Genomic DNA, 21839 nt, shown 5'->3' on the forward strand with positions numbered 1-21839 from the left:
GATTTTATGTTCATGCTGTTGCATTGCATATTTTATGGTTTTAATTTCTTCTTCTGCTTACCACCCAAATGGTAATGGACAGTTTTAAAAATATTGTAAATAAGAATAACTATATTTATAATAGCAAGAGTTTTATTTGGGAAGGCAGAGTGGAAACTGTACGGAAGCCCATTGAAATGAAGACTTTTCTTCATGGTTTGACAATAGACACCTACTAGATATCAAGGTAGCATTGCTGGCTCTTCATAGCCATCTAAACTGAAGGCTGGTAATCGTACTGACGCCTGTGTAGGATGTGGGTGGTGCTGTGGTGTAAACCACTGAGCCTTGGGCTTGCCAATGCTGGCATAGAGATACTGAATCAAATTATTGTGTTAAATATGAAATGACCCATGCTTGCTGCTCCAAACTGCCTCTTCCAAACTGGCTTAAATAAATGGGTATTGGGCGCATCACATATACTGTATGCCTTGGACGTGGGTGGCGCTGAGGCCTAAACCACTGAGCCTCTTGGGCTTGCCAATCAGGAGGTCGGCAGTTTGAATCCTCGTGATGGGGTGAGCTCCCGTTGCTCTGTCCCAGCTCCTGCCAAGCTAGCAGTTCAAAAGCACACCAGTGCAAGTAGATAAATAGGTACCGCGGGGGGGGGGGGGAGAGAGGTAAATGGCGTTTCTGTGTGCTCTGGTTTCCATCAGTGTGTTCTGTTGTGCCAGAAACAGTTTAGTCATGCTGGCCACATCTCAGAAAGCTGTGGACAAACGCCGGCTCCCTCAGCCTGGAAGCCAGATAAGCACCGCAACCCCATAGTCGCCTTTGGCTGGACTTAACCATCCAGGGGTCCTTTACGTTTTTATGCCTTGGAATGTTAGTACTTTGCTGATCGTTGATAGGCATTCCAGCTGCAGGACATATGGGGGGGGGTTAAAGAATATAGAAGCAGCCTTTACAGCTTTATGGAGAAATGGCATCCCATTTTTGTACAACTTTCTGCAATCATTCATTCTGCAGTTAATTGAAAACCAGGTGTCTGATCACATGGCATGAGTAATGGGATTCAAGGTTTTTGATCAGCCTCAAAAATTTAACGATGGTAAGACACAGAACATATATTTAAACAAATGGCATTTTTCAAATTGATGCCTCACTGTTGCATCAAGAGTTAATGGGATGCAAAGCTTCCTTATACTTTTTACTACCCCAGATGTGCATAACAAAACCCAAGAAGAATAGCATCCATTTCATGGCAGTGCATATTCATAATTCAAAACCTAGCTTGGATCTTATTTTTTAAAAGGTCAATCTCTCAGTTCAGAGCGCAGCCCTTCTTTACTTTAAATGAAAGCTCTCTAGATTATTAATATGCAGACGTACATGCCTAACATGACATGCATATGTGGCCTGTTGGCTGTCTCCATTTATGTCCTTCTGTTTGGATGGCAGTCTGCCCAGGAACAAGTTGGTTGAACCTTTTTACTGAAGCGTAACTGCCAAAACATGATGGACTTTGACAGGCAGCCAACATCCATCTCACCATCTTGTTCTGCATCACATGATCATACACTGACACACACAAGGAATATTTCAAAGGGAAAAGAAAGATGGAGAAATGTACATCAGTCTTTGAGAAGACATACTTCATTTCAGGGTCCACAATGAAAAATATTTACCTGACAAAGCAAGCAGCAGAAGCAAGCAAAACAAAACCTTATGACTAACTGAGGATGCTAACTGGGGACAGTAGTGTCATATTTGGGTGAAAAGGATGCTCAGCATTTGCAATATGTGGGGAATGTGCCTACCTCCCATAGTTAGCTCATGGGGTGAGGAGATCTGGACTGCTGGGCCAAAAATATTCCCCGCCCCTGGTGTAAGGTGAAACAGAATGATCTTTTCCACAGGATAGATCTCAAATGATGCCTGTTAGTTCTTGCTTGTTACAGCTTGATAGGACTAAAAGTTTTTCACTTTGGCATTCCACCAGTTACATTAACATAATTCTCTTGAGCATCAGAACAGGGAAGAAAAAAACCCACATAACACCAAGGGAAGATATATTTGCTGTTGGTGAGTTTCTGGTTTTTTAAATAATTTTGTTGCTCCAACAAAGATAATTTATTCATTTCCCCCCAATTGCAACTTAGTATTTTTCATTGCAGTGAACAATTCAAATTTTAAAATTCCTAAATTTCTTCATGTTAGGATATAGTCTAGTCAATATGCTAATGAGAGACAGGTATGCAGAGCTTGATTTGAACCATGGTTCAGAACCAGAACATATGAAGTTGAAATAAAGATGAGTGTCTCTAAGCACATGCAGAGTGTATTTTCCCCACAAGTCTTTCATGTTGGAAGATGTGATAATCTGGCAGTCTTCAGCCATGGCAACTTTTAACCTGACAGTTAAGACAAGTGCAGCAGCTTCTTCATGACTTGGAGGCATTGCTGTGTGGGCCCAAAGTGGTGTTACATGTACCAGGTATCTCCTTGGTGTCGATTCAGCATCAGTGTTAATAAAAGAGGCATCCTTTGTGATTCCTCTTATTGTTGCTTGGCATCTCTTATCATACCTTCCCTGTTTAGCAGACTCACATAAAAAACTCAATGTCCAGAGAGAAAAGTAACTGCTAATTTACTGTGCAAACTACATGAGGAGAAATAAACAAAAATGTTTTTCTTTCTTAGTTCAGGCTTTGTAGCGAGATCAGGTAGAATTACAGCCATACATAAAGCGGAAACTCCTTCAGACCAACACTGTCAATCTGAGCTCGATTTACCTCAACAAGGCTCATGCTGATCTGACAGATTGCTAGGCAATCCCGCCCCTTGGTTAGCTGACTGTCAATAGAATGATCCCTGCTGTTGCTCTTCCAGCACCCCTGACCTCTGGTTTAGCAGTGCATATGAAAACACCTAATTCATCCACAGCTCTGTGGGAATGCTGCTTACACTCTGATGAATGTGGACTTATATGCCCTAAAGTTGTACAGTAAGGATCAGATTTGCCTGTAGACACTTTAAATCCCTGAGTAATGTTTTCTTACTAAAACGTTAAATGCTAAAATGTTTTCTTCCATAGGTTAATTCTCATCATGTCAGCAGCACCCCCATTATGCAACTCCTCAGTTAAAAATCATTTCCTAGAAACTGCTGTCACGTCACATTTTAATTGCTGTTACTATTTTATACAAAACTAAGCCAAAATTTGTTGGCATCAAGAGACTCAATGTACAGTATTTGTTCACTTCAGATTTGTTTTTAAACCTTGTAAGAGAAGAACTCTAAGCCCAAGGCAATACCAAGCAAAAAATAAAAATAAAAATCCCCAAATCTTGCTATGGGTTTCCCTCCAGCTCCCAACTTCTTCATCATCCTGCACGCTCTGAGATTATCTTTCAGTTCCACACTGGTACTTAGATAGCCTTAGGCGATACTCTAGAAGTGGGTTTCACTGGACTGACAGTAAAATTATACACTCACCTACTAATAAGGAGTAGCAGCTATGTAAAAGTAATAAACATTTGTTCAAAAGTCTACTGAATGATTTTGGGGTGGAGGCAAAGGTCTTCTGTCAGCTCTTGGGTTATGTTTAAATAGTTAACTGAAGAAAGGAAGACAAACAAGTGGATTATTCCTTGCTCAGATTCCTCCAGAAGTCAACCAGTGCTCAAACTGTGACATGGGACTTATTCATCAGAGAGGCAGAAAGGAAGTTCAATATCAGACTTGGTGCTAGCTAGAGGGCTTGAGGGAGAGACTGGCCAGCAGGAAAATGTAGTTCAGTCTCCACAACTATGGCTGCCATTTGGATGTTGATGTTCACAGATGGCAGTGTGGTAATTTCCCTTACTTCTGAATGACTATTGAGGAATGACCTAAGGGCCAGCCCCACCATCGGGCAGAGTGAGTCAAATGCCTCAGGTGGAAGATACTGGGGTGCAGCACTCCCCTCTATTGGAAGACTGAGCCACACAGCTTGTTCTGCACCTCCTAAGGCAACCTGTTGTCCTCAGGTTCCATGAGGGTCACTATTTCACGACCAGTGTTGAAGTAACATTCAACTGCCAGTCTAATGGACTTCTTATGTGGAATGGGAGCATCACCTTGTCCTTTGCTTCAGACTGCAAAATGTATTGGGACTAGCCCCACCAACTGGAATTGAACCAGCCCTGCTAGTTTACCCACATGGCCATATAACCAGGAACCTGACATGCAAAAATTAAGGAAGTGAAACTTTTCCCAGCATGCAAATAAGTAACGAGAAAATATTCACTTATTAAATGTCTGTGTTCAACAGCTGTTAAGATACAAGGAGGGTCAATAAAAAGAGTCAAGCCAGCATTTACTTTCCCTTATGTGGTTATGGAGAACAGTTACTACAGTGGGGGTGTAACTTCATTAGCGAGTGGTTGTGCATAGGTTAATCTCACATGAGCTATAGTGTGAGATAGCCTTTGATAATTTTGGGATTTCTTTCCCATGTATTGTACTATTAGGAGCTATATATGAGGCCCTACATTCATTAGTTCATAAATAGAACCAATGCAAGACTATAGAATATTACAGCTGCTTAATGGTTGAGGTTATCATACTAACAATGTGCGGCAAGGCAAGAGAGAGAAGCAATAAAACAGCAGACAAAGTGCTAGGAGTCATGGTGAAAGAGCTAAGACATGGGTGCCATATCACATGGCCCAGGATAGGCACATGGAAGCAGAGGGTTGGAAGAAATCAGTCACACAGTCCAACTGAATGCTCTGAAGAAGTATTTTCCACTAACGCTGTTACCATGTGTCCTGCTTCAACTGCTATGCCAGAGATGAGGAACCGGTGGTCCTTCACATGTAGTTGGACTCCAAATCCCATCACTCTCACCCAGTGTGGCCAATGGTTAGAGATCATGGGAGCTGTAGTCCATCAATATCCAGAGGGCCACATGTGCTCCATCCTTTCACTGGACCTTTAACTACCCGACACACTCAAATGTAGTTGGGAAACATTTCCCCTTCAATTATCTCCATGCCAGGAAAATGTTCATGGGCATCATTCCTTTGCCTTGGGTTGCTCATCAGGACAAAGGAACAGGGGCAATAAAAGCTGTGGCAGCCCTGTTATCCACATATCAGCCTGTCCTTGCGGTAGTGAAAAGTAACTACTCCATACAACAAGTTAGAGAGAACATGAAGCACAAGGTGAAGGCAGGCATGCCTACTATCAACCCCATGGTTTACACCATAATGAATCTTCTAAAGGCAAGGTTCAACTTTTGGCAAAAAATGTAGAGGACCTGTACCCTGTGTGACCCTTTGTGACTTGCGTGACCTGTACCCTGCCCTGGCTCTAATTCTGCAACAACAACAAAAACAGATTCATGAGTGTTTGTCCAACAGTACGAACCGCTGGAGTGAAGTGTTGGGTGTTCATCCACCAAAGTGACTTTAGAAACACAGGAAACTGCCTTAGACTGAATAAGGCCATTGACCCATCTAGCTCATTGTTCCTGCACTGACAGGCAGCAGTTCTCCAAGATTTCAGACAGGCACTCAGCCCTTTCTGGAGATGCTTGGGATGGAACCGGGGACCTTCTGCATTCAAAATATGTGCACCACCACTGAGCTATAGCCCTTCCCACTAAAGAGCTATGGTGTGCTCTCCACTGCCACCACCAATGCAGGATAGGAGCTTATCTACATTCTGAAGTTCATTGTCAACTCCGATCACTTTCTGAACAGTACAGTGGTACCTCGGGTTAAGAACTTAATTCGTTCTGGAGGTCGGTTCTTATCCTGAAAGTGTTCTTAACCGGAGGTACCACTTTAGCTAATGGGGCCTCCCTCTGCTGCTGTGCCGCCGGAGCACGATTTCTGTTCTCATCCTGAAGCAAAGTTCTTAACCCAAGGTACAATTTCTGGGTTAGCAGAGTATGTAACCTGAAGCGTCTGTAACCCGAGGTACCAATGTACATGCCTGGATAGCTCAGTTGGTTAGAGCATGGTGCTAATAATGCCAAGGTTAAAGTTTCGATGGGACAACTGCATATTCCTGAACTGCAGGAGGTTGGAATAGTTGATCCTAAGAGTCCCTTCCAAGTCTATGATTCTATGCTATACAGCAATTATGGTCTATTCTGCCTCTGTGTGGGAAATACTGCTTCAACCTACTGAGTCTCGGTTCTTTAGCCAACACACGGTTTTGATGTATCACAGCAAGGATTGGAAGACAGGTAAAGGGTTGGGATTAGGATTGGCAGGAGTAATGCTCTGAACAGGGGCTCCTCAACCATGGTGGTCCTTTCCTCCCTTGCTTACCTGTGTAGGGTGCCTTGTGCTTGCAGCACCAATTGCTGGAGTTATGTAGCTGAGGTTCCTGATGGGTGTTTATATTTGGAGCTTAGATATACGGTAAGATTAGCAATATACCCTTCCTCCACTAGTCTTCTCAATGGCTATCTGTTATTTGTGCAGATTACCCCATTTCATTAGTTTCCATCACCAAAATTCTCACTGATCGATAGTCTGGATTCTCTGGGATTATTGTGAAAGGTGTAATTGATCCACTTAGATACAAAGGTCCTGAATCAATCCTCAAATGCACACCAGTACAGTGGCACCTCTGGTTGCGAACGGGATCCGTTCCGGAGGCCCGTTTGCAACATGAAAAGCCCGCAACCTGAAGTGCTGTATCTGTGCGGCGCGATTTGGTGCTTGTGTGCATGCGCGAGCAGTGAAACCCAGAAGTAACCCTTTCCGGTACTTATGGGTCGCCATGGGATGCAACCTGAAAAAACCTAACATGAAGCAAACATAACATGAGGTATGACTGTATTATGCTGAGAAGACTCCAATCATGGAACTGGTAACTCAGGGCCATGATTCTCTGCTAGCGGATAAAGCCATGGCTCTCATGCTGCACCCTGCACAGTTAGTCCTGAGCCTGCTATAATGAGTAGTTAAGTCTCATGTCACAAGTAATTGCTATGCAAAATCCCACAAATGCATATACTTTGCAGTTATGCTGAGTGGGTGGGAACCTACATAATTAATAAAAAGCGCAGGCATTCCAAACATAGTTATTAGGATTTACCATGCTATGCTTGGCAGTGGAGTTAAAGCAGCTGATTGTTAATAAAGAGTGTGCAAGCTATGCTTACACCACAAAATTACGAGCGCAGAGTTTAATCAGCTGAAACAAGAAGCTGTTCCAGAAAAGTCAGCTCTAAAGTTGTAAGTTTGCTCATTCACAAGAAGAAACAAAGCAGGATAAGATAAATGGCACAGCTTTCAAATATGACACATTTTAAAGGTGCAGATATGGTGGGCTTATTTGTCTTTGTGAAGACCTCTACCTTTATGAGAAGCCACCTCTAATTTTCTTTCTCGCTCCACAGAAGAGCAAACACTACAAACTTACACCAAACTTTAAATATGGATTTGCATACCTGAGATGTAGTGAATGTACTCCTATAAATACAAAGAGGGGAAGACAATAAATGGTGTCTTTGCAAACATAGGTACCACACACAAAAAAATATGCAGGACTGAATACAGCTTCCTGTTGACTGTTGACTGAGTGACAAGCCCAAAGTTGTCTCTCAGGAATGTGTCACTTCAGATTAAGCCAGCGTCCCGGAAAGAAGGGCACTGATCCAGCAACATGTGAAATGTTACTGAAATCAGTAATAATAAAAACTGTGTTCATTATTTTGAATGCTGGAACCATTTAATAGAATAGTCTCAGAACTGTCATTAACTGCTTTGTTTCTCCTTTTTCGTTTCAGTCTGCTTTTTGTGTTATTAACTTTGGGTTGTAGCTGTACTTGTTAGGTGATTTTGTTGATTTTAGTATTGTGAATACACCTGAAGAAAACCAGGATAAAAATTAATACTACTATCAACAGACACCTTATGAAGGTCAGTAAGGCTACAATCCTATACGTACAGTGGTACCTCAGGTTACAGACGCTTCAGGTTACAGACTCCGCTAACCCAGAAATAGTACCTTGGGTTAAGAACTTTGCTTCAGGATGAGAACAGAAATTGCACGGTCGTGGCGTGGCGGCAGCGGGAGGCCTCGTTAGCTAAAGTGGTACCTCAGGTTAAGAACAGTTTCAGGTTAAGAACGGACCTCCAGAACGAATTAAGTTCTTAACCCAAGGTACCACTGTACTTACCTAGAAGCAGGCCTTTTTCCAGACAGAACTCGCCAGAACTCAGGTGGGCACTATTGCCATTTTAAGAGAACAAGGGAGGCATTCATGGTGAGTTTCGGCACTTCTTTTTCTAGAAAAATAACACTGCTTAGAAGTAAGGTGCATAGAACTCTGTGGAACTTACTTCTGAGTAGACATGCCTAGAATCATGCTGTTGATTATATATTTTGCTGAAGCCCTGTTAAATGTGCTTGAAGTACACTAGCATAAGTGATGAATAAATCATCCTAATTTTAATTACTGAATTAGGGGGAAAAACATATTTCTTATGAATTATTTAAGTCCTCTATTAAGCCTCTGTTTCAATACAGAATTCAGTACAATTGTAAATGTCCACAATACTGGAAATGTGCTTTGACTGTTGCTTTGCTTTAACTGATTTCTTCAACTGTTTTATTTTGGATTTATTTTGTAGTTTCCAAACCCATATCTACAAAATACCTACTCACGAAAGTAACATCTGATGGACAAACAGGACAAAATAAGGTTGCCACCATTTTGGTTCTCTGCCTTTAATAGATGCCTATCACAACACAACTCAACAAGTGCAACTTCTCCCATCATTGGACATCTCAAGCTCTGGGCACTTTGAGACAGGTGCATTAAATCAACAGACCTAATAAACCACAAGCCATACAGGGATGCTGGTGACCCTCCTACTGATCTCTGCTATGATCACAAATGGGCTTGCCAGCACACTAAGAATCTTGCCAGCACACTGAGAAGTTGGCAAAAAAAACAAACTGGCTTCTGTAATGGTACCAAATCTGTACGCTAAAATAACAATCTTCAGCAAGCTTCTCTGTATCTCTAACATATCACTAGTACTTCCATTTAACTATAAAGACTTCCTCAAAAAAATCCTGCAAACTGTAATTTAATGAAGGTGCCAAAAATCTCTGTCAAATCCCTACCCAAATCTTGTCCTAACAATAGATTTTCAAGATTTAGGGAGAAGGATGAATAATGACCTTTAAAACTAGAGTATAGATATATCCTTTGGGATACTTCCTGTTCAAGTTCCTGGGCTTTACTATACTTGGTGAAAAACCCAACATTTGGAAGGATCTTTAGACAGTAAATCACAACTCTAAGACCAGACATAGTTTACAAAATAAGTCAGATTTAACAAGGTGCCTATATATCATGTGTTCATTTGTAAACAGTTGCAAGAAATAGGTACTTCAAAAAGGTAAATAGTACGCAAGTACAACAAAGGTAACAAGATGTAATAAAATGTATAGCTCCTGTACCTGTAAAACAATCTTGGAGATTCAGGAATTAAAACTTGCCATGCCATGTTAACATAGGAGTAAGTAAAACTGTTCTTGCTGCAATTACTTCTTCAATACAAACTATCCTGAATTGCACCTAGTCATCCTACTCACAAACAACACTTTAGTCAACATTACACTTGTTTGACTAGATGTAACACAATTGCTATTTTCTTTTCATTTTTTTCTTACATTCTTCTATACATAAAAAGCGATGGATTCATTTACAATTTATTAACAACTTATGAGCCACAAAACAGAATAAAGAAACTGTATTTAAACGTAATGAACTCACAAGGTTTTTAGAGCATTTACTATGAATGTTGACTACATGTTGGGAATTTGCAGTGGGCTTCCACGGTCAGAAGAGATATTGATAGGTGGAATTGTTGTTAGATTGTACATAATTGTGCATATTGTTAAAGTGTAATGTACATAAACACCAAATAAATTTGAAAGAGGCCAAACAATGTTATGTTGCTGAGTCAAAAGGTTGGCTTTCTGAGCTCTAATATGAATACTGTATACTTAAGTCAATATGGCACAATTTGTTGTGGGAATGTCATCAATACCTGTGGCAAAAAGAGTTTGAACCAATCAATAGATTTCTGAAGCAAAAACTGCAAAACAGTGATTTTTAGTTGAAGTCACCTTTGATCAATGAGTATAACTAATTTGTGCAGCATAAACTCTTGTAGGCATATAATGAAGTATGATCTTTTCTTTGAAAGCTCTTAAAACAATAAATAAACTTACTGTACATTCCTATACATGTTTATTCAGAAGTAAAATGATAATTAAGTCCCACTGAGTTTAACAGGGTTTAGTTCCTGTTACATGTGTTAAGACTGCAATCCAAAACACATTTGTCTGGGACTCAATGGAATTTACATCTGAGTGGACATGTTTAGGATTACACAGAGAGCCTCTGAAACACCTCAGACTCTATTTTCTTTTCTGCAACAAGCTAAAATATGTACTGTTCCAAAATGATTCACATATTTCTATCTCTGTTACACTAAAAAGCAGCATGCTATGTTTCACAAGTGCAATTGATATCTCTACTGGGTTTGTCTATTACTGTAAATAATGTGCTATGTCCAGAATTTGGTTTAAATTTACAATACCTAATTTTAGATTGCTGAAAAATGAAAAGGGTTAAAAGCTCAGGGGTGCAGTTCTAAACATACTTACTAGGTAACAAGCTTTACTAAGTACTGTGGGACTTACTTCTGAGTAAACATAGGCTTGTACTGCATATGCCTTTAGAGTGTTGTATGTATGTGTATATATGTGTGTGTGTGTGTGTGTGTGTGTGTGTGTGTGTGTGTGTGTGTATGTGTGTGTGTGTGTGTGTGTGTGTGTGTGTGTGTGTGTATATATATATATATATATATATATATATATGGATTGTAAAATTATTTTGAGGGCTGGCAAGTACAATAAAAATGCAATTATAAAGAAGGACCAATGCTTTTTAAATCTCTGAGCCAGGAAGTTGGATTTCCTATCAAGATCACATCAACCTCCAGTATTATTTTCACAAATCTTGCAAAACTTCCTTGGCCACCGAAGGGGTTTGGAATTTATCTGGTGACATTTATTCCCACAAGGCTCTTTAAGTAGTGCATAAAATGCCATAAACACTAGTTAACTGGTTCTGTTCCAATACATATTTATGAAGTGCATCAGATCATAGTGCCTTTAACCATATTTTTGAAGCATATTAAACTAGTACTGGGGGAGAAAGTGTACTATTTCGGGGGGGACGGACCACCATGCAGTAGCTAGAATATCCATTGCAAGAGGCTGAAGTTTGTGAATGCGCAGGTAAGTGAGCAAAAGATATAAATAGAAATAAGGCATTGTCAAAGATAAACCGTTCTTCACACGGGTTATTTTATATAAGGGAAGCTGGGACTTCCCTCCGCATCACCACTATTGAATAATTTGTGTTAAAATCAGGTCACAGAGCTAGTAAATACTGCCACAGGTATGATAGCCAAAAACAATACAATCACAATATTACAATTCACAGGCTCATGACTGCACACACTGGGTTTATATAAGTCTGAGCTGGAGTGCAATATAATTGTATCAAACTCATAAAATGGAACACACCGTAGGTATAAAACCTTAGTTGGGAATACCGTCTGAACTGTTCCTATAGGCTCGCAAATAACAAGAAAAGAGCCAGCCTCCAAAAGACTGAAGTGTAGCAAAAGTCAAAGAGATGATGTCATCATAGGCCTGTACATATAAACTGCCTGAGTTCCTCACCGCACACACAGACCCCCCTTTCTGCACATCCAACGCGTATCCTGGCAAGCCTTGGAATGAAATGCATGGTGCCAACAAGGTCCCCTGATGTTGTCAAAAAGCGTAGCCAGACCTTCTCATCCCAAGTTATCAACACTCCAATCTCTCCTTTTTCATTTACCCCTAAAGGGTTTGACCCCACTATTTTTCTCTGGCAGAGGACAAACTCTCGCTTAGGAACATAGGAAAAGAGGAATCAACAACCAGGCATCTAATGCAGCTAGTTCTCAGCTTCTCTCCATCTCTCTCTCTCTCTCTCTCTCTCTCTCTCTCACACACACACACACACACTCCAGGAGATAAAGCTCGGAATCTCCAAATTGGCAACAGGCTGACTCACCCTCCCTTGCCCACTCCCCAAGTTATTCCTCCTAAGCCATTTGAACTGACACTGCAGTGCATTGCCAAGCTTGCTGCTGATTTTTGATGAGAAATATTCCTCTCCCCCCTCCCCCAGTTACCCACTCTTTGCGGTGCAAAGAGCCATCCATAATGGAGACTCCAGCATCCTTAGCAAAGCCTTTGACTAGTGAATGGAGTAAAGGGATAAAAAGCGGGGCGAGGGGGAGGGATAAGATAAGGGACCAGATGAGTGAAGGAATGAATGAATTGCTACCTCCAGAAAAGCTCTGTGGGTTGCTGGCTTCTCCTGCTCCTGCTGCTCTTGCTGTTGCTGCTGTCACAGAGGATCAGCTGATATTTACCTGTGAGGTAATGCACACTCTGTAAGGTCACCATGCACCCACTGAAACCCAATGCAAAGCAGGAGGGGCGCACAGAGACGGAACTGCTTGCTGCTGCCGCTTACCGCTCTGGAGAGAGAAAGATGCACCGCGCACAGGCTGCTGCTGCTGTTGCTGCTGCTGCTGCAGCTCCTGGCACATGCTGCAGGTGTCATAGCTGAAATTGCCCTGCTTCAGAATGTACCCATTTCGCTTCTGCACATGCCCAGAGCCCCTCGTGCGGCCGGAATGAGCATGTGCCAAGACTGTGCGCATGCCCAGCGAGGAAGTGAAGCCTTCGTGAAGCCGCTGCCCTCACCTAGCCCTTTGCCCTGAGTTTCGCGGGGGGTTCCATTCACTTTGCCCAAAAAGCATCCTAGCGATGCGGTGGGAGGAGGAGAAGGAACTGGGCGGCAGAAGGGGAGAGGGGAGGGCGGCTGAGCAAAAGGATGACGTATTGCAAAAGCCGAGGAGGAGCGGAGCAGGGGGAGGAGGGAGCAGTGGCGTAGCGTGGGTTGTCAGCACCCGGGGCAAGGCAAGTAATTTGCGCCCCCTAACCCGTGGATTTGCGCCCCCTAACCCGTGGATTTGCCCTAACCCCAGATGTTGCGCCCGGTGCGGCCGGCCCCCCCTGCACCCCCCACGCTACGCCACTGGGAGGGAGGCTTCGCCGACGGGAGGGGAGGGGAGCGCTGGGCCGCCTGAGAGTTCGAGGGGATGCGTAAGGGCGAGGGAGGAAGCCAATGGGACGTCGGGGAGCCCACCCCCACCCCGCCCTCACGGGTAGATTCGTGAGAGGCGTGGGCGGCAAAGGACAAATCTGGGGTGTAGGAGATAAGAGCCTGGAGGGCTGGTTTGAATGGGCGGCACGGAAGGGAGGAAAGGTTGGATGAGGACAGCCCTGGGGCTGGGCTGCGCAGCGGAGCAGGAGGCAAAGCAGATCGGCGAGGAAAGGAGGCGGCTGATCGAAGGGCTGTTAGCCGGCGGGGGAGATCAGACGGCGGGGAGGAAGGCAGGCGGGGCTGCGAGGGAAGGAGCGGGCGCGTCATAATAGAGAAGAGAAGGTTCGGACCGGGTGACGTCAGATTTATTCTCTTAAATCCGGTCGGGGGGGGCGCATTGGCCGCGAACAGGACACTCATGGAGCCAGGGCTGCCCGTCGGAAGCCAGTCCAGCAACCCATCCCTCAATGGACGCCGCTCTCTTTTACAAGGCGAAACTCGGACTCCCTGCCCGGCATTGGGGTGACTTGTCCTGTGCGCGATGATGTCACGTTGTTGCCGCTGGAAGAGTCCTCGGAGGGAGACGGGGGCTTTGTTCCCTGAGCTTCCGACTCTCCGCTGGGACCGGGGGGCGGGGGAGATGAATGGGTTCCCGATGTGCAGACACAGGAAAGCGCCCCGGTTGGTTGGGTGCCCAACGCACCGCTTTGCCCATTCATCTCCGACGGATCCATGGTCGCATTGGGCTCTTTTGTTTACCGACTCGCCCTCAGTGTTTTGTCTTGTTCGGCCAAAACTCTGCCTCCATGTCGAGATGTTGATACTGTATTGGGGAGTGGGTGTGCTTCTCTCTCCCCCTCCTCGATCACCACTGGCCGCCATTCACAAAAGCCAGTTAACCCCTTTCTCTCCTCTGAGAAGACGTCATGGTTTGAAACGAACCATGTTGGTGAACGAAAAAAAATTGAATGAAAATAAACACCTTGAACTGCCATTTCTGTATTTTACTGCATCCACAGAGGCGTGATGGACTGGAAGACAATATACACTCTGGTAACCTTTCGGCATTTTTTCACACATGAGATGAAATGTGTTTGAGTCTCATTGCTGCTATCTGACCAATTTCACAGCAGAGTTCAAGCCACACATGTGGGGACCCATTTTGTGATTTGTTTGCTGAAGGTTGGTAATGCAGAACAGAAAATGTTACTTTGTACCCAATTTATGTTTTCTACTCACAGGAGGGAAATAAATGACTGTCGTCTTCGATGGGTTAGCTATTTCCATAAGGGACACTAAACCAGATGTTACATTTCTATTGTCAGTCATTCAACCTATCAGTGTGAATCTCTTCTGCTCTCTGCCCCACATTAACAGCACTCACAACTTCATTCAGACTCACCTGCATGGCCCGTGAAAAAGAAGCACAAATGTGCAGAGGTGTTCATTCGTGTAACTGCTCCCCCTAAACCACCCTGTACCCAGTGGTGTAGCGTGGGGGGTGCAGGGGGGGCCGGCCGCACCGGGCGCAACATCTGGGGTTAGGGCAAATCCACGGGTTAGGGGGCGCAAATCCACGGGTTAGGGGGCGCAAATTATTTGCCTTGCCCCGGGTGCTGACAACCCACGCTACGCCACTGCCTGTACCAGTCTGTTCCACTGAAGATGGAAGCAGCTGTTGAAACAGTGAAGGAGCAGCAGTTAAGTCTTCAGTAGCCCAGAAATAATGTCTGACGTCATCTGCTGGTTAGGGGAAGGAACTTGTATTTCCTGCTTGGCACCAAAGCATTAGGAACATACAGCAGCACATGGGAATTAGTGTATGTAAGCATGAGTATATGTAACCGAAGAAATTACATACTCTCCCTGTTTATCCCTGCCTCTTGTTTCCCAGTTCTGTGTGTTGAATTTGACATTATAACCTCCTCAAGACCTGGCCTTTTGTACTCTAAAGTGCCATGCACATTAATAGTGCAGTGTAAAAGATGGCAACAATCACAATAATGGAAACACTTATGCATATGTGCTTTTATCCAGTATTTTTCACATTTTACCTTCCACCTGTATGCCCTTTCTATTGTCCTCCTTAAGCTCAATTTTTTGAAAATGAGTGGTGAAGGCTATTTGGAGAACTAATAGTCCAATATACCTAGCTCCATAAGCTCAGTGAAGCTTTGATGTTTACTGTGCCAAAGTCCATATTTGTTGTATGCATGGTAGCCCAGCATGTATTCAATTACTCATCTAAAGGGTGTGCTTTTATCATTACAAGTAACAGCTGTAAAAAGCTGGCTGTATTTCAGTGGACTGTTACCTTTAAATGTATTGCAAGAAATTATTAGAAACTTGCTGTTCTGCCAGAGACTACTGAAAACATTATTCTGAACATTGAGATGTGTGGTGAGGAGGAGCAGGTACAGTGTTACATGCAGAGTGCAACTTTGCAGAGCTTGGTAGCATAAATGTCCATCTGAAACTATCCCGAAATGAAACTTGTTAAGCCTTACTCAGACAATTTAGAATTGTGGATGATCAATGTAGCTGCACCCACTTTTTCTGTTTCTGATATTCATGTGCTGATATGAAGGCCTGAATACATTCAACAAATATATATGATTTGGATCAACACCTAGTTGTTGTGAGTGGTCAGTGGGTGCGAATCCACTCCCTCCTCTGTTACATACGGTTCACAAATGACTCAGAAAATGATGAAATCAAGTCATTGCTGGTGGAGGGAGAAAGGAGAGGTAATGCAACTCATGTCTATGAGGTTGCCATGGGTGATGTTGGTCAATGTGTTTCCTTTTTTAAATCCTGAAACTAGATTGGAATTCTTTCCGAGTCAAGTCCCCATCTCACAAGCTGCCCGCTTCATGACTGCTATGGCATTGAAAATAGGAACACAGGAAGCTGCCTTCTACCAAGTGAGACTACTGGTCTAGCTAGCTCTGTACTGTCTGCACTGGCTGGCAGTGCCTCTCCAGGGTTTCAGGCAAAGAGCCACTCCCAGCCCTACCTGGTAATGCCAGGGATTGAACCTGGAGCTTTCTGCATGAAAAGCTCTCCCACCGAGCTGTAGTCTTTTGCCTAAAAGACTAGGTAAAGGGACCCCTGACGGTTAGGTCCAGTCACGGACGACTCTGGGGTTGTGGTGCTCATCTTGCTTTACTGGCCAAGGGAGCTGGTGTACAGCTTCCAGGTCATGTAGCCAGCATGACTAAGCTGCTCCTGGCAAACCAGAGCAACGCATGGAAACGCCGTTTACCTTCCTGCTGGAGTGGTACCTACGCTATTTATCTATCGTACTTGCACTTTGACATGCTTTCGAACTGCTAGGTTGGCAGGAGCAGGGACTGAGCAACGGGAGCTCACACCGTCACAGGGATTCAAACTGCCGACCTTCTGATCAGCAAGTCCTAGGCTCTGTGGTTTAACCTACAGCACCACCCACCTCCCACCTAAATGACTAATTTACCACAATTAATTTGAGCCAGGTTCTGGTGAGCCCTGACTCACATTAGGAGCGAAAGTGGAGCCAGGAGTGATCAGGTTAAGCAATGCCAGCTTAGACCAACAGATTCCTTTCATTTTATTGTCAGTGTTACTTATCTGATTGGGGCGGGGGGGGGGGGGGAGGAAGAGACTAGCGCATTTCCAGGCCTATAGCCAAAAGTGTTGTGGTGAGGGGAAGATCTCAGGAGTTGGGAAATCATTGCAAAACACACAACATAAATATGCGTAACCTAATATGTTCAAAACTACTTACCGTAATTGTACTGCTTCATGTAGAGAAATGGGATTTAATGCTCCCTGCATGTTTCCTCTTATGGCTCCAACCATAGCATAGTAACCAACTAAGCCATAGTTGGGCTACATACATACCATATATATAAAGCACTCCCCAAAGGATCCTGTGGACGGTAGCTTCCCAGCAGAGCTATAATTCCCAGCACATTTAACAAACTACGGTTCTCAGGATTCTTGGGGTGGGGAAATGTACTTCAAATGTATGGTGTGTATACAGCTTTACTGACTGAGGCTTGTTAGTCATGGTTTAAGTCCACTGACATCAACAGTTCTATTCCTGAGTGTGACTTAGCTGCATACCCTCCTTTAATTTTAAAAATGAAAGCTGAACCTCCTGGGAAGGGATGGTGGTCAGAAATATTCCTGATGAACACATCTCCCTCCAGGCCCCAATTGCATTTCTTAGGAATACTTCTATTGGCTTTTTAACCTTTAAATGTGTCGCCAGATATTATTGGAAATATGCTGATCTGACCTACAGCATGTATTTGTATGCTTGGTAAGGAGCATTGTGTATTTTAAAGGACGATCTCAGAGGTATGGTAGCCATTTTTTCCCTGGCAGAAACTTTAAGAGATGCATGATAGGCACACATTTAACAAGTGTAGCTTTCGCAAGTATGGACAAGGTGGGAAACTGCAGTTGTTTTATTTCTGCCTGTAACAGACTAAGGAAGAAAGACAGCAAACCCATCAGTCCCCACTATTTCCCATTTAATTTTGGAAATGTTTGCTCTCATAACTTGTTTGATGCTCCAGGCAAGCATTGATTGGTAAAGAATATTGGTAATTGAGAGGTGAGATGCTCAAGGACTGTAAACCTATACAGTTCCATTAATTTCAATCAAGCCACCTATGCCAGCAAAGGATTCCTCTTGAAAGGATTCTTGCTATAATCATATGGAGCAGTATTATGATGATGAAGACGGGGGGGGGGGATGGGGATGTAAAATTCCATTCTCTCTTAGTTAATTGTTTCATGCATCAATCTATGCATCATAAAAGCCCAAAAAGTGTACATTGCAGTATCTTTACTGCTGTGGTACTGCAGCAGAAGAAGGGAGGGAGGCTGGGTGGTACTTTTGCCTTCAATAGCTTCATGACAAACAAATTCAACAGGCGCTATTTGCTCAAGGCAGTCACTTGCCCCAAACTATCTAGTGAGCTGCGTACAGATGGATTGGTGTGTATGCAACCTATGACTGAATGAAGTGGGATTTGAGACCATGGCTCTGCCACTGTTCATAATGCTTTAGTGACAAACTTCAAATGTGATGGGCACGGGGAGACAAGGCTTGGCTGCATTTCTTTTAAAGAATTCATTTAAAGGAAAGCGTCACATTCAGTCTCCAGCAGTTTAATAGCTCCCCCCTCTCGATACTCTCCCGATTTGTCACCGATTTCAGATCCATCTTGTCACTGAAATGAATGGGATGCCTTTGATGACACGACACAATCTAACACACCAGGGCTTCATAAGTGCCACAGATTATATGGAAGATAAATACCAAACATGCAACTCTGGATGTATGAGAGAGTGAACATTTGAAAGTGTGTGTTAAAATGATCTTGACAAATCAGATGTTGCCTGACAGAAACATCCTTCTCTCTTTACAGGCTTCAAGTGCTTGAACTAGGAAGACAAAGGAGAAGCAGCGACAAAGATTAAGGAAGTCTTATCGCCTGAGTCACTTTTTCAGAAGAGGTGGTTAAAGAATGGCATAATAACCAGGAGTAATTTTGGCAAAATTCTTGCAAACTGGACACCACTAAATCCACATGACAGGATTGCTTTGTCACTATCTTTATCAGCTGCAAATGGTGTGTGTCAGTAACTGGTAATGAATGGCTAATCTCCTGACAGTTGAGTCATTGCTGCTTACTGGGAAGAGAAGGGACAAGGCGTCAGGTTGGTGCAGTGCAAAAGTACCAGCAGAGCCAATCTACCATTCGCACCATGCTGACCCCTTCACCCTTTTCTTCCTGGTAAGCAGCAGTGACTTGGCTCTCAAGGGATCAGGTGAAAGCTACAATTAGCATCTACTACAGTTAGCAACTGATAAAGATGTAAGTCAGGCAAATGTAACAAAAAGACTGCTCAAGCATCAGAACTGCATAACCCAACAGCAACTTTGCACAAAATGATTAGGTCACAGTGTGTGTTCCAAGAGAGAGTTACTTATTTTTCTTCTTAGGTATGTTTGCAAAATGTATGGGCACATAATACACCGTTACTGAAACAGAAGATGTATTTCCTCTGTGGAACTGCTTCCAAATCATATTAGAGCAGTCTGAACAGCAGAAGCACATGTTCAGAAACCTTCACAATCAAGAGACAGCTGCAGTGTGTGTGTGAGGCATTATATGATGTATTTATCTTTATCTTGAGAGGATAGGGACAGAAATAGATAGATGTGCCCAGGAGGCTAAGCAGAATTGATGTCTTACAGCAGAGGGAACAAGCAGATGGGTTAAAGTTTTGTGGACAATTACATTGGAACAATGGGTAAAAATAGCAAGGAAAGGATAAGATACAGCTGCAGCTCATAACAAATTATGCTGGGAAGTGCAATCCCATGTTATTACCTGAATGAATGTGTTCAACTAGTTAATGTAGTGCTTCACTGCTGGTACAGCACAGCCTAATGAATAGTCACATGATAGAAGCCTACTGATTTATATACAGATATGAACATTCATTTATGGCTGAATACTTCCTCCCCCATCCCATGTTCTTTAATCAAAAGAAGCTGTTTTTAATGGCTCAAATCATGGTTATGCCGAGTATTTTTTCCCTAATGCTTTGAGTGTCTTGAACCCCTGCAAATCTGTAGGTTGCATATTGGGCCACAGCTCTATGGTTTCTTTGAAGCCCCTAGCCATTGTACTTCTTAGCAATTTACTTGCTCCTTCTTTTAACAGGTTTGTTTCCATTTCCCTCAGGCTTCTTCAGAGCGATTTTGCCTCACTGGTACATCTTCCAAGCTTATACTGTTATTTCCCCTTTGACAACCTCACCAGGTGGCAATCAGTAGGGGCTATTGCGGTGGGGTAGAGCTGTGGAATTGCCCTCCTACCCCCAATGTTGCTGAAGCTTACCTGGACAGGGCTCAGTCGAGGCAGGGAAGACTGGTGTGAACACACTGGCTCCAACAATGTTTTGGTGTTTCCCAGCGCTGTCTAGGTAAACCAGTGGTGGGAGGGCAGCTCCACACCTCTGCCCAGGGCTGTCTTAAGCATATGTGGTGCCAGGGTGCAAGGATCCACCTGAAGCCCCCCCCCAGGTTGCCAAGTGCCAGGCATGCAGGAGGGCGGAGCCAGCCGGCGGCCTCAGTGTCTCGCTGGCTCGGTTGCCCCTAAACTCGCGGCGCAGAGCCACCCACAGCAGAAGAGACTACCACGGCACTCCAACTGATGGGCGGGCTCTTCCCTGAACTCAACTCTTGGGCCCTGGACTCTCGGCCTGGCGCCCCTGAGAGCCCGGCACCTGGGTGCCCCGCACCCCTAGCGCCTATGGGTAAGACGGCCCTGCCTCTGCCCCACCATGCCCACTGCTAATAAACTGATACTCAATAACTCCCAGAAACTGCAGTTAGTCCTCAAAAACGTAACTAATAGGCTGCCAACAGGACTGAATGTTGGGGTCGTATCTCACAGGAGTTTAAACAGCTGCACTGGCTTCTGCTCCATTTCTGGGTGCAACCAGGACTCTGGAAACAACCATCCAAATAGGACTGGAAGCACTGCAAAGCAGTGCCACGCACCCCTGACTCAGACAGCCACTCCAGAAGGATAGCATGGTCAATGGCAGGTGTCAGCAAGCTTTTTCAGCCGTGGGCCAGTTCACCGTCCCTCAGACCATGTGGTGGGCAAGACTGTATTTTTTTTGGGGGGGGAAATGAACAAATTCCTATGCCCCACAAATAACCCAGAGATGCATTTTAAATAAAAGCAGACATTCTACTCATGTAAAAACACCAGGCAGGCCCCACAAATAACCCAGAGATGCATTTTAAATAAAAGCACACATTCTACTCATGTAAAAACACGCTGTCTGCAGGCCGGATTGAGAAGGTGATTGGGCCGCATCCGGGCCCCGGGCCTTAGGTTGCCTACCTCTGGTCAATGGTATCAAAAACCACCAAGAGGTTAAGGAGAATTAACAAGGGCACATTTCCCTTCTCTCTCAACAGAGGTCATCATACAAGATGACCAAAGCAATTTCTGTGCCCAGACCAAGCCTAAACCCCAACTGAACTGCATCTAGAAAATCAGTTTCCTCCCAGAGCGCCTGGAAACAGAAGTCCCACCACAGCTCCTTTCCAAACTGTGGAACTCCAACCCTTGACCACGGTTTCCAAGACCCAGCTAGACAGCTCTATTCCAACAACCTTCTTTAGCAATGAGATGCCTGTGTGGGTTAGGCAGATATGAATACATATGACTTCTGAAGACACGTACGCACAGAACTATTGTGTGACCAAATGGTAGGTAGGGGCATGCAGACTGATTAGGGAGGAGGAGGAGGCAATAAATCAATAATTGTATAGCTGTTTGGAGATGGTTGGAGAAGTTGTGAGTAGAGACTATGTGCAACCTCTGTGCACCAATGCTTGCTTATGCTTCATGGAAACATTGTCAGCAAGATCATTATTAAATTCACACAAAATCAAAATGAGCACATGGTAAAGTGCTGCTGCTGACATACCCAGCCATCTGCTGGTTCAGTTTTCCATGATTCACCAACTCTGAAAGTTTGCAATCCTTACAGAAAACTGAGCACACTATTT

General features: G+C 43.9%; 1 protein-coding gene and 1 long non-coding RNA gene across 20 annotated transcripts in view; one reads left to right on the top strand and one right to left on the bottom strand.

The window, feature by feature from the left end:
- LOC309348497 overlaps positions 1-9369 on the top strand; it is a 72869-nt gene extending 63500 nt beyond the window's left edge. Inside the window, exon 4 of the long non-coding RNA XR_014159434.1 lies at positions 8622-9369. This is a non-coding gene — a long non-coding RNA (uncharacterized lncRNA). The remainder of the gene's footprint in view (positions 1-8621) is intronic.
- Positions 1-12948, bottom strand: part of DTNA (dystrobrevin alpha) — a 184753-nt gene extending 171805 nt beyond the window's left edge. For 5 of the 19 annotated variants that reach the window (XM_081873653.1, XM_081873650.1, XM_081873654.1 and 2 more), the window contains exons 1-2: positions 12608-12947; positions 12416-12503 (exon numbers count right to left, since the gene is read on the bottom strand). In XM_081873653.1, coding sequence (XP_081729779.1) covers positions 12416-12503; positions 12608-12797 — 278 coding nt within the window. In that variant the 5' untranslated portion in view covers positions 12798-12947. The other 14 variants (XM_081873631.1, XM_081873640.1, XM_081873655.1 and 11 more) reach the window with 8 other exon arrangements.
- Between the last annotated feature and the right edge of the window lie 8891 nt (positions 12949-21839).

This window comes from Podarcis erhardii, assembly GCF_964252035.2.
Source record: "Podarcis erhardii genome assembly, chromosome: 8".
NCBI classification, from domain to species: domain Eukaryota; kingdom Metazoa; phylum Chordata; class Lepidosauria; order Squamata; family Lacertidae; genus Podarcis; species Podarcis erhardii.